At 32.0% G+C, this 12,729-nt stretch overlaps 1 protein-coding gene across 4 annotated transcripts in view; it reads left to right on the plus strand.

The window, feature by feature from the left end:
- ZMYM2 (zinc finger MYM-type containing 2) overlaps positions 1-12,729 on the plus strand; it is a 76,238-nt gene that overhangs the window by 16,232 nt on the left and 47,277 nt on the right. For all 4 annotated transcript variants that reach the window (XM_032219544.1, XM_032219547.1, XM_032219546.1 and 1 more), the window contains 3 exons: positions 316-604; positions 1,892-2,057; positions 3,327-3,539. In XM_032219544.1, coding sequence (XP_032075435.1) covers positions 316-604; positions 1,892-2,057; positions 3,327-3,539 — 668 coding nt within the window. The remainder of the gene's footprint in view (positions 1-315; positions 605-1,891; positions 2,058-3,326; positions 3,540-12,729) is intronic.

Here is a 12,729-nt window from a genome sequence, read left to right on the forward strand (position 1 = left end):
TAAATTTGGACAAGAATTTTACATAGGAAAAATTCATATTTTAAAAGTTTTTGAAATGTTGATTTAAACAGTAATATGCTCAAAGTTACCATGATTTATAATCTTCAATTGCAATTTGTATGAGTTTTTTTTTAAATAGGGCTATATAGAAATTAGTGCAGTTCAATTCACTGTTAACAGTTAAACAATTTCTGTAGTTTTTACCTGCACTAGCAATGCAATATTGTGCTTTACTGTCAGATTAATGCCAGCCTATTGCCATTGTAAACTTCCTAAAGCTGTTTACATCCAGTTTCTTCATTTTGTATTTTTAAGATTCCTGGATATCTCAGTCAGCTTCATTTCCAAGGAATCAGAAGCAACCAGGTGTAGATTCCCTGTCTCCTGTGGCATCTCTTCCCAAACAAGTCTTCCAACCACCTGCACAACAACAACAACCTTCAAAGCAGGTTAAAGTTACATGCGCTAACTGCAAAAAGCCTTTGCAGAAGGGCCAGACTGCGTATCAGCGGAAAGGATCTGTTCATCTTTTTTGTTCTACTACTTGCCTTTCATCATTTTCACATAAACCAGCTCCAAAGAAACTCTGTGTTATGTGTAAAAAGTAAGGATTTTTCTTATTTCTTGATCATATTTGTTAAAACTATAGTCCCGTTAATTGTTCTAATAACTTTGTGAAATCCATTTTATTATTTAAGAGACAACTGAGATACTTTATGTTCTTTCATCATTTGTTTGCATAGTAATATAGTCCTGGGCAAAGGTTAAGAAGTAAAGTTTGTTATTGGGTAGTAATAACTTACTATAGTTGCTATCGTTTGTTCTGACATTTCATTGCAATTAAAATTAATAGTGAATGTAGACATAAGCATGGCTGTAAGTTATAGGTGTATAAGTGAAAAGTGCCCTGTTTTAATTTTTTTTTTTAAGGACAAAAAGTCACATTTTCTAAATGGAAATTGGTTTGCATAAGTGATTAAAGTAAACTAGTAGTCAAATTGGAAGTTTTTTTATTTTATTTCTATAGCTACCTATATTAATAAGTGATCTATTAAGATTCTTATTTAAAACTGCTGTAATAATTATGATGCATTCAGATTTTGTTTAAAAAAAACTAAGTGGTTATGAAGTTGGGCTTCATACAAGCCTATAGTTGTGCAGCCTTTGACCTTTATCTATTTTATTTAATACATGTAAATAGAAAAGCAAGATCTTTTGATTTTTGATGTTTATCAGCAATAAATAGGAAAAACATAAAGGAATAATTTTGTTTGTAGTGACATTTATTATGTCACCATTTTTATCTCTTAATTTATCTCATTCCATCATTGTTTTCTGATTACTAATTGTGAAATGAAAAACTGGCTGAAAGAACTCATTCCTTTTCCAATGTCTCTACCTCAAAAGCAATATTCCCTTTTTTAAAATGTCAATCATAATCAAGAATTGCCAGTGTATCACTTCAAAAGTTGGTAACAAAACATACTGTGATACTTTCTGTCTCATTGATAGTTCATTCCTTCTTGTATATACAAATATCAAAACATAAAAGGGGATAAATAGGGGTTGGAGGAAGAAGGTTGTTTGGGGTTTATATCTTGTTACATAAGTACAAGAAGATAAACATGTCAAAAGCTTCATAAAAGCAGGATGATAGAAATTACTTAGTATTTGGCCAATTATATTTGTTTTCCTCTGATTTTTTTTGTAGCACAATTGCTTTTTCAATAAATAGAAACAGGGACTCTTGTTAAGAAGTACACTATTTTCTGTTGAAATTGAATATTACATTCATAAAGATCTGTTAGGTTTTTTTTTAAGAGCTGAAATTTCTGAGAAAAAACATTCAATGGTTGCTGAATTACTAAGACATAATCATTTTGTTTTTCAGAGACATAACAACAATGAAAGGAACTATTGTTGCTCAGGTTGATTCAAGCGAATCTTTCCAGGAGTTTTGCAGTACATCATGTCTGTCTTTCTATGAAGACAAACAGAATCCCTCAAAAGGAATCTTAAATAAATCAAGATGCACTATCTGTGGCAAACTAACTGAGGTTTGTTTGCTATTTTTCACTTATTTTTTTCTAAAATAAGTTTTATTTGAGTTGCTTAAGAAACTATTGATATAATTATATCATTGTTTAAAGAAAAACAGTGGATTATTTAGTTAAGGTTCCTTGCCCACGAGGAGTTCCTGTTTCCCCGAAAATAAGACCACGCTGGATAATAAGCCCAATCGAGCTTCTGAGCGCATGCACTAAAATAAGTCCTCACCCTCAAAATAAGCCCTCCCCGAAAATATTTAAATGCATGCGCAGCCGGTTTCTATCATTTCTGGGGTGGGACAGACATACCCACATGCCCCTGCCATCCATGAGCAAATCTTAGCTATCACGTCCCTTCCCTTAGTGGTTAAGGGCCCTCCCTGCACCTCAAAAATAAAAGACCTCCCTGAAAATAAGGCCAAGTGCTTATTTTGGGGGTCAAAAGAAAATAAGACCCTTTCGGGGAAACACGGTATCACGTTACATCTCTTGACAAATACTCATACTAAATAGAAGACATAAAAGTTCTATAGCTGAATGAGTATAGCATCCTATTGACCCTTGGAAATTCTGTGAGAATTTCAGATTTGTTTTAAAAATGTTTAAATATTTCTTAATTGGAACATTTGAGCATGCAGCCCCACGCACATACACAAACACACCTTTTGTATCTGCAAGAATACATAGTCTATTTTTCAGAGGGAGGAAAATCAGTTGTATACCAAAGTTGTGCTAATTGCTTGCTGTCCAAAGAAAATAAGGACTATTAGGACAAGCAGAGGTTGAGAAAAAGCAAGTAGCTTTATGTTTGAACATTGAAATTTAAGGGCATTCTTACATTTGTGTTTTTTTTGTAAACTCTTGTTAACATCTGTGAACATCATTAATGAAATTTTATGTAATTTTGGGTAACTGATAAATGCATTATCATGATTAACATTTTTAAAAAACCTATAATTACAGGACTATTTAATTTCTGTAGTGACTCAACATAGGGATGATAAAGCAGCATGTCCTTTGTCATTATAATCTTTATAACAGAAGGTTAGAACTTAGTGCCATCTCCTTTTTAACATAAGGGATTTTTCCAAATTGTTATATGATGAATTTTGTATACAGCTAAAGTGCCTAACATCTATACTTTAAATGGCAGTGTAAGCTTTTATTTCTGAAATGGCAGATTCCAAGGTTGCTTAAACAATTAATCTAAAGTTATGCTTGAAATTCATTATTAAAATAAAAGTAGATCTTCATATAAAACTAAATTTTTGCTTTCAGATACGCCATGAAGTTAGCTTTAAAAACATGACTCATAAGTTGTGTAGTGATCACTGCTTCAATCGATACCGAATGGCAAATGGTTTAATCATGAATTGTTGTGAGCATTGTGGAGAATACCTTCCAAGTAAAGGTGCAGCAAACAATATTCTTATGGTTGATGGAGAGCCGAAAAGATTCTGTTGCCAAAGCTGTGTTAGTGAATATAAACAGGTAACTTCTACATTTACTTTTATGTAACACATTGTAAAATCTTCAGTTAGATTGTATCATTTCAGTCAAGCGTTGTGCTTTTTGTTGTTAATTTAGAAGCATGTTTGCTAAAGTATGAAGACAAAATAAGAATATGTTGTGAATACTGATTGGAGTAGTATTTCCATAGGTTCTTTTCCCTTGGATTCGTAAATTATTATTTTGCTTTTTACAGTAAAACTATGTTCTATAGCATTCTGTTATTCACAGTAAGTGAGGTTTCATTTTTTATCACAACCTAGAAATTATGTGCTTTATTTTAGAAATTCCCAGTTGTTTTGAAATGAATACAAAAAAAAGAACCCCTATTACCCTACAAGTTTTGTCTACCTGCACGTGTCTCACCAAGGATCTTGAAAGAGAAGCAGTAGTTGACTTTTTCCAGATGCAATTATTATTTTGAATGTGTCCCCCTTTCTGTGAATAGTTCATCTGTAACTTTGAAGCTAAATTGTCACAACTAAATTTCTACAGCAGGCTCTCTAGACATCATAACCAATAATTTCCAACAATATAGCTGCGCTTACACTGTTAGTGTTTTTGTTTTCTGAAGTTTTGGGTGCTATATTTCTGTTTTTACATCTCTAGGAGGGGATTAGTTTCAGTAGCCTGAAGTTATTCCATCCAGTTTTTCCTGCTTCCCTGTATCCCAGTTCTTTCCAAAGTATTTTCTGATCCTCAGAAGATTCTTCTCTGGAAGCATAGATTCTTGGAGGTCAGGAAAGTTTCTGTAACAGAAACTTCCTTTTGCATTGAGTGTAATCTTTGAACTTTAGCCTAGTACAATGTTTTTTCAAGATACTTTTTAGAAGATCCTATTTTAAATGAAGGATTTTCTGGTTGTTTTTTTTAATGAAAATTTTTAGCTAGTTTTTTAAAGATACATTACAGTGAGTGAAAATACCCTAGAATTTCTGTATAATTTATCCTGTTCGAAATGTTGAGATGCTGCTTATATTTTTGATAATATGCAACCAGCACTTTTAGAAACATAACACAGGCCTTGTTGTTTTATTACACAGCAAAACAAAAGGGGCAAAATAGGTTATCCAAGATACTAAAAATGATAGGCATACAGAGAAGCCACGGAGAAACTTGGAGAAGCCTTGAATAAGATTTCATGAAGCAACCCAAAAGATACAAGAATAACATGCATTGCAGAAATTCCAAGTGAACATGAAATGTGGTTAAATGATAATTCTGTATCTCAGTTTATTGTGACTTGTACATTTTTTTCACCTGTATAGATACTTCATGCTATTTTACCATATTATCCCATATGTTTTCAGAAGAGTGAGGTCATTTGATATGTATAGAGGCCATTCTAAATTAGTATTCGAATCCTTGATATTTTTTTTTAACTTTGGGATCTATATTTGGAAGTTATATGGGATAGAATAACACATAAAATAGTTTAAATATGTAAGTGATAGTGGGATGAAGGATTTCAGTATCTATAAAATGAAAAAAACTGCATTGAGTTGTCATTAAGCACTGTTATGGTAACTTTTTTCTGGTGCTTTTTGACTTCAGTGGATAATATATTTTACCATTACAATTCAATAGGGTTGTATGTTTTATAGTGAAATATAGTAGGCTTACTTTCCTTTATTATTGCTTATTCTCAGAAGCTATTCTAATGAATAAATTTTCTATATTTCACTGTAAGCAACTATTGGATCTTACCACAAGAGAAAGTCATAAATTTCCATTGCAGTTAATATCTAGGCATGTAGTTGATTTTATATGCTTCTGACATGCCCCAATGAAACAAGCAAGCATTATAGTATATGAATAATATTATATGGAGATACTTATATTATTCTTTTATCTCTCTATATATGAAAATCTGTTAGCTTCAAATAACTTAGTTTAGAATCATTTAATAAATCAGTGACTCTTTAGGCTAAACTTAAATCATCTTTATGTAGGTTGTAGGATAAAATCTTAGTACCCTTAGATTTACGTAGTATTTTGCATAAGAGATTTAATATGAGCTAAAATTTTATATGAAAAAATGTTAATTGCATAGGTGTTTGATTTAAAACTCAACATATCATTAGTTACAGTTTAAAACATTGTTAAAAAATGTTTAAATATTGAGAGGTTTTCAGTAATAGAATAACAGAGTGCCATTACAGGGCTATATGATTATTTCAAATTTTTGGGCTTTATTTTGAAAATTAGTTGAAATTTCTCCTAAATACAGTAAGCTATAAAAATGCTGATTTTGCCTTTTGCTTTTATAAAAGTTGTATTAAATAGCTGCACAAATATTTGATATTTATGTAGTAAGAAAAAACTAGAACTGATACTCGCGATATTTGTTCCTACTTAATATTTGTTAATAAATACATTTTTACAAATTACTTTTTTTGAAGTAATTGCTTGAGTTCCAACTCACTTTGGTCTTGTTCAGTTTCATTCTTATTAGCTTTTAAGAATAGCTTTCCAAACCACTGTTCTAGGTTGTTTATTCTTTTTGGACTATCAGGTTTTCTTGTATTATGATTGTCATGTGAGAAAAGTGCTCAGATGTTTGTAAACTAAAGCATACTTCATTCTGCATTTGACATGGTTATACAGGAATGTATGAGAAGTAAGGACAGCACTGCTTTTTAGCCAGTGGGATTGTACACACTACATATCATTGACCATTTTCTCAATGACGCCGTAGAGTTGTAGACCAAATAAGGCATTTCTCTGTTTTTCCATGAAGCCATACTGAACTGCCAAAAGGAATTGAGTTTTAATTTAATTCGTCTGAGAAATGACCCAACATTTAGCATTGTCTCAAGGACCAACTTTATAGGCATCATTCCGCAAAGAGGAATGTAAAATGAGACATATTATTAGACCATCCAATTTAGAAATGTGCATTCTTATAGTTGGCTGATTCTAGTTTTCATGGGAACTAGAACTCCCTCCCCCCCCTTTGTTGCAGTTATCGTTCACTGAATAAATGAGGGTATCAACTCTAGTTTAAGAATTTGGAAATAATTACTTATTGGTAGTTCTCACTTAACATTGGCAATTTGGACTAGAATTTCCATTACTAAGTGATTCAGTTGTAGGTGCAATGCCATGGGGTGACATTCAATCATCATGGGTCATTAAGCAAGGACATTGCCATTTGCAATCTCTGACCATTGACATGCTTGTAAGAAGCAGGCAAAGAAGGTTGAAAATGGCAGTCATTGACTATAGGATGCTGCAACATCATGCAAGTAGTCCTCAACTTACAATGGTTCATTTAGTGACCGTTCAGAGTTACAACGGCAATGAAAAAAGTTACTTAGGACCGTTTTTCATACTTACGACTGTTGCAACATCTCCATGGTCATGTGATCAAAATTTGGATGCTTGGCAACTGATTCTTTTAAGACGGATGCAGTGTCCCGAGGTCATGTGATCACCTTTTGCGACCACCTTGCAAGCAAAGTCAATGGGGAAGCCAGATTCAGCTAACAATCTTGCAACTAATTTAACAACTGCAGTAATTCACTTAACTGTGGCAAGAAAGGTCGTAAAACAGAGAAAAATTCACAACAAATGTTTCATTTAGCAACAGAAATTTTGGACTCAATTGTGGTTGTAAATTGAGAACTACCTGTAATTGCAAGCCGAGTACCTAGTGCCAGGATCATAATCAAATGATGACAAGGACACAGCAGCAATCATGAGTACAGAGATGGGTTGGAGGCACCACTTGTTCGCTGCCATCATAAGTTTGAATGGTTTCTGAATGAGTGGGCATTTAGGGAGGAAAACCTGAAAATGTGTGATCATTTTTATCTTACTAGATTTTCTGCTTTATGTAGTATAATGAATGTCATATTTGGTATTAGGACATTAAATCCTGGATTGTGGTTTATTTTTAAAATGAACATTTAAAGTTGCTATAGTAATACATACATGTAAATTAAATTGCAAAGATTTATTTTACATTTAATTATTATTTATTTAAAACAGGGCTGTCAAACTCGCGGGCTGCAGGCGGATGCATCGCGCTGGCCACGACCACGCCCGGTTTAGCGAAGGGGAAAAAAATCACGATACATCACATGATGCCACCGTGACAACACGAGTTTGACACCCCTGATTTAAAACATAATCCTGTTCTGATTTCTGAATTTTGAAATAATTTCTGAAATTGAAATAATGTAAAGAATTTCAATTTATTATACCAGGAACTCAATTGGCCATGTATTTTTACCTGAATTGATTATAGTGAAGCCAAAATGGCACCAAAAATATTGGTTAATGTTAGGGCTAGATGTTTTATTTAAGGTAAGATTTGAGTAGACAGTTTTGTTACTTTATCCTATTTTGTCAGTGAAATTAGACATTAAATATCCTTCCTATAAACAGTTTTGAAAGTCCAGGACAAAATCTAGGTATCTTTGAGAAAAAGCAATATAGGCCTCCTTACTTTTCTGGCTATTAAAATTGCATACTGTACAGAATGAATTCCCTTGTGCTCAGCTCCTTTTCCTTTTGGTTTTTAGGACAGTTTTCTTAGTCAGGTTTTGTTTAAATTACTTAGTGGGTTACGTTTAACAATTTAATTAGTTGAATTTTTTAGAAACATACCGTATTCTAGTACTTTTTCAGTAAGCATCCTTTGAGTGCTTCTACCCCAAAGATAGAATAGAACTCCTGGTAAAACTTTGTCTGATTAAATCTTTCCAATGTTAAAATGGTTAAATTTGGGATGGAGTAAAAAAAAAGAAAAGAAAAGTGGAAATGATATTGAAACTTTTTTGTAGCCTTATTTATTTTTATTCCTTATTTGCGTTTCATAGCTCTTCCAAAAACTATGGAATAAGATAGTGCTTCATATATCATATACTCTATGTTTTAGTACGGCAAGTCTTTAGCAACTAAGGGCAATATAGTGAGTATGCATGCCTACTTAAATACATTTTCATAATTCAGGAAACATATTTTACATAATACTTTGAATGCATAAGTTATACATGTGAATAAAAAAGGCATTATAGATTTGAGAACATAGCTTTTAATAATTTGTTGGCAATCTGATGGGTTACTGGTCCAAATTGGAATGAAGTATATTTTATTTTATTATTTACATGTTGAAGTGTTCATGATCCTTGTAAAACAAATATTAATATCAATAAAAATTTGGGGAACGTTGATGTGAACATTTTTTTCTCTCTGTTTTGGAAAAGACATATTGTTGAAAAATAATAGAAACAAAAATATATTTCTAAACAAAAAAATTGTTTAAGCAAAAAATATGGTAATAATATTTTGCATAATTTTATTTGATCCTAAAATAATCATGTTGGTATATTAAATTGATTTATAATTAAATGTATGCTTAGATAAATCAGAAAATATCAAATATAAAGTTAAATTATGATTTATTAGAATTTAGATGGTACTTGATCTTATTTAATACTGATCGGAGTTAGATCTGGTTAGATAAGGATCTGGACAGGTCTATATCTTTTAGCTAAAATAGAACATATATATTAAATTCAGAACTGATTATCTTTCAAATAAGTATACAACACTTTTGGGGATCCAAAAGGCAAATTTGTGGAATCAGGAGGAGTTCTTTCCAATGCTGAATTTTTTAATCGGGGAAAAAACAGGAACAGATGACTTTTATAAATGTGAACAAAAGAGTTGATAAAAATTCAGAAAATGTCCTCTTCTATAAATGGCAATGTCCCTTTAAGGAAGAACTACCTTGTTTTTAAAATATAATTTTAAATACAATAATATTCCTTTTGTGTTGTGATATTGATATCATTTGAGAAGGGTAAAAACTATTCTTCTGAAACATTTTATTCATAATTATAAAAGAATGTATCATTTCTGTTCTTCTGACAATAACTTCAGGCTATTAGGAAAAGATAATATAATAGTAATATAATAGTTTTTCTGGTTCTCTGGCACCTTCACAGTTTTATGCTTCAAACAGTCCATGAACCATAAATGGGAAATGACTATTACATAAATGGCTAGGTAGGTCATAATTATCTTTCTTATTTATAGTTTTTGGCTGCTGCTTCTAGCTTACTTGCTTGCTTTCTCTTTTTGATATTTCTTATTTTCTTTGCTACTGTTTTGATATTTGCACAAATCTGTCTTGCTTTCTGAGGGGCAAGGAAGAGTAGACGTCAAGTGTGAAACAAAAAAACTGACTTGATGTTGAGTAAAGGAATTTGTACCATAGAAAAATCTGAAAGAATGTTCAAATATATTTGATACACGCTAAGGAATACAATGTATTCAGAAAATATTCAAACCCCCCCTTAATTTTTGTTACTTTTGTTATGCTGCAGCCTGATTCGACAGTTGTCAAAATTATTTTTTTCTCATTAATCTACACTCAGTACCCCATAATGAAAAAATGAAAATAGAAGTTTAGAAATGTCTATAAATTTATTAAGAAGAAAAAATGAAATATCACATTGGCATAAGAAGTCAGACTCTTCACTTAGTACTTTGTTGAAGCACCTTTGGCAGCAATTACAGCCTTGAGTCTTTGGATATGATGCGACAAGCTTTGTACACCTTGATTGAGAGATTTTTTGCCATTCTTCCTTGTAAATCCTCTTAACCTCAGTTTGTTTGGATGGTGAATGGACAGTCATTTTTAGGCCCTTCCAGAGATGTCCAATAGAGTTCAAGTCACAGTCTGAGAGCCCTTCAGGTGCCTTTTTTGCAGAGTCCTGGTTGTGCCAAACTTCTTCCATTTGAGAATTATGGAGGGCACTGTGCTCTTAGGAACCTTCAGTGCAGCAGAAATTTTATTGTAGCCTTCCCTAGATTTGTGCCTTGTAATAATCCTGTCTCTCAGCTCTGCAGGCAATTCCTTTGACCTCATGCCTTTTGCTCTGCTATAATACGCATTGTCAGCTATGAGGCCTTATATAGAGAAATGAGAAGTGTGTGCCATTCCAAATCATGTCCAATCAATTTGATTTGCCACAGGTAGACTTCAATCAAGGTGTAGAAACATGTCAGCAACGGTCAAGAGAACTAGGAGGCACCTGAGCAAAATTTTGAGTGTTGTTGCAAAGGGTCTGAATACTTATGCTAATGTGATATTTCAGTTTTTTCTTTTCAATAAATTTACAGACATTTCTAAAATTCTGTCTCAATTTGTCATTATGTGGTACTGAGTGAAGGGGGTCTGAATACTTTCTGACTGCACTGTAGGTAGCATTCATTTTGATAATCATGATAATTTATATTTATTTTATAAAAATGTATATTGAGGTAATTGTTTCACAAGGGGAATATAGTGAATAAATCACAAGCTGTACATCAGCAACAAAAACTGAGCAAGAAAATTAATTTGTGTAGCAAGATTTTTAATATAGCTGGGCAAATCTTGGTAGTTAGATGGAGGGAGACTTGTAAGGAATGTTATGTTTCCTGAAAGAAGGAAGTGGTTTCTTTAAGAAAGAGCATGGCTTTGCCATTTTTTTATATGCAAGGGGGAGAATTATATCAAGAGATAAAAGTAGAATGGAATGGGAATGAAATACTTTTAAGAACTGCCTGTTTTAAAAAGAAGAATTGGGATCAAGAATGATTGCTGATCATTACAAATAAATGTTGAATTGGTTAGACAGAATAAGAATAAATACATAGATGAAGGAAAAGTAAATAAGGTGGAGAGGAATGCCAAAGAAGTTGAGATTGTGTGAAATTAATGGATACTTGAAGAAATTTAAAGAATGTGAATTTGTGTGGATGTGATAAAAGATACAGAGAAGTGTATTGAATATGCTGGTTTAAACTATATTTAGTTAGATTATCTTTTCTGATTTCATGCCACTAATTTCTTCGGCTTCATACTTCTTAACCCTGTCTACATAATATTGCTTGCCCTGAAAAGAAATAGCTTGATGATAGGTATATATACAGTATATGTACTCCTGTCTCAAGATTGAAAACTTGATTTACAATATTATGTAAGGTTTATTTACATAATATTACCCTTTTTAAATCACTCAGTTTTTGTTTCTCTGACTTTTCTACCACTGCTGATCTTTTTCTATGCATAGGACAGAATATTGCATCCGAGAAAACATGATGTTTCAATAAAGCCCCTTTCATGAGGGAAAATGTTTTGCTCTATATTTGTAAACATTAGTGTATTTATTCGAACATAAAGTTGTTTAAAGCTATCATGCGCCTGAATATTGCAAGTTAAACAGGCTTTGTCTGATATTTGCAATGTGTAAAATATATTTACCTACTCATCCTGTTCTTCATCCACAAAATTATAGCAAAGTATTTCCTGCCCTTTGCACTTTTATCCTCATAAAATCCTGCAAGAGATTAAACTTAATTTTTATAAACAATGGTAATCTGATAATCAACTATTTAATGGTCTATAACATTTAAATGTACTGTTCCTCAGTTGAAAGCTATTTATTATTATTATTATTTAAATTGTTATAATATATTACGGGGGCTGACATTCCAAGCCAAAGAAACTTATCTGCTTTGGAGTACATAAACATACATGCAATACATTCTGAAAAATAGAAAAAATATCATATAAAAAGCAAACAATTTCAGCTAAGTTTCCTAAAACTAACTGCTTGGTATCTCTTAACATATAACAGCATGTGAATAAGTTCCTATGTGTTCGTCCTTCCTCACAATCAGGGAGATAAATAATCATGTTAAAAAAACAGGTTGTTGCAATTTTTATAAATTGTGAATGCTAATTTTATATTGCAACCTTTGTTAGTCGTCTTACTAAACCTCCATAATAAAAACGTATTTATTTATTTCCTTTAGTGATCACAAGTTCTTTTTAAATTCCTATTCTTTGTTGATTAGCAAAAACAAATATTATCAAAAACTACAATAATTAAAATTTATTCATCACTTCTAAAAACTGCTGCTCATACAATGCATGAAGCTGTAATTGGTGCAGTGTGTAGAAATACTCAAAGAGTATCCAGTATGCAGTGGAGAAATTGATATAGGAATATATTTCTGTACTTAGCAGCCCCTGTGCTTTCTTTTATCTTGGTTGCCTTTTATAATTTTTTACAACACTTATTTGTCACTTCTTCTACAGATTATTATTGTAGAGAAGTAAGAATACAAATACCCTGTGCTGGGACTTTAGCTGAATACTTGAAAATAG

The sequence above is a fragment of the Thamnophis elegans genome, chromosome 6, assembly GCF_009769535.1.
Source record: "Thamnophis elegans isolate rThaEle1 chromosome 6, rThaEle1.pri, whole genome shotgun sequence".
Classification (NCBI taxonomy): Eukaryota; Metazoa; Chordata; class Lepidosauria; order Squamata; family Colubridae; genus Thamnophis; species Thamnophis elegans.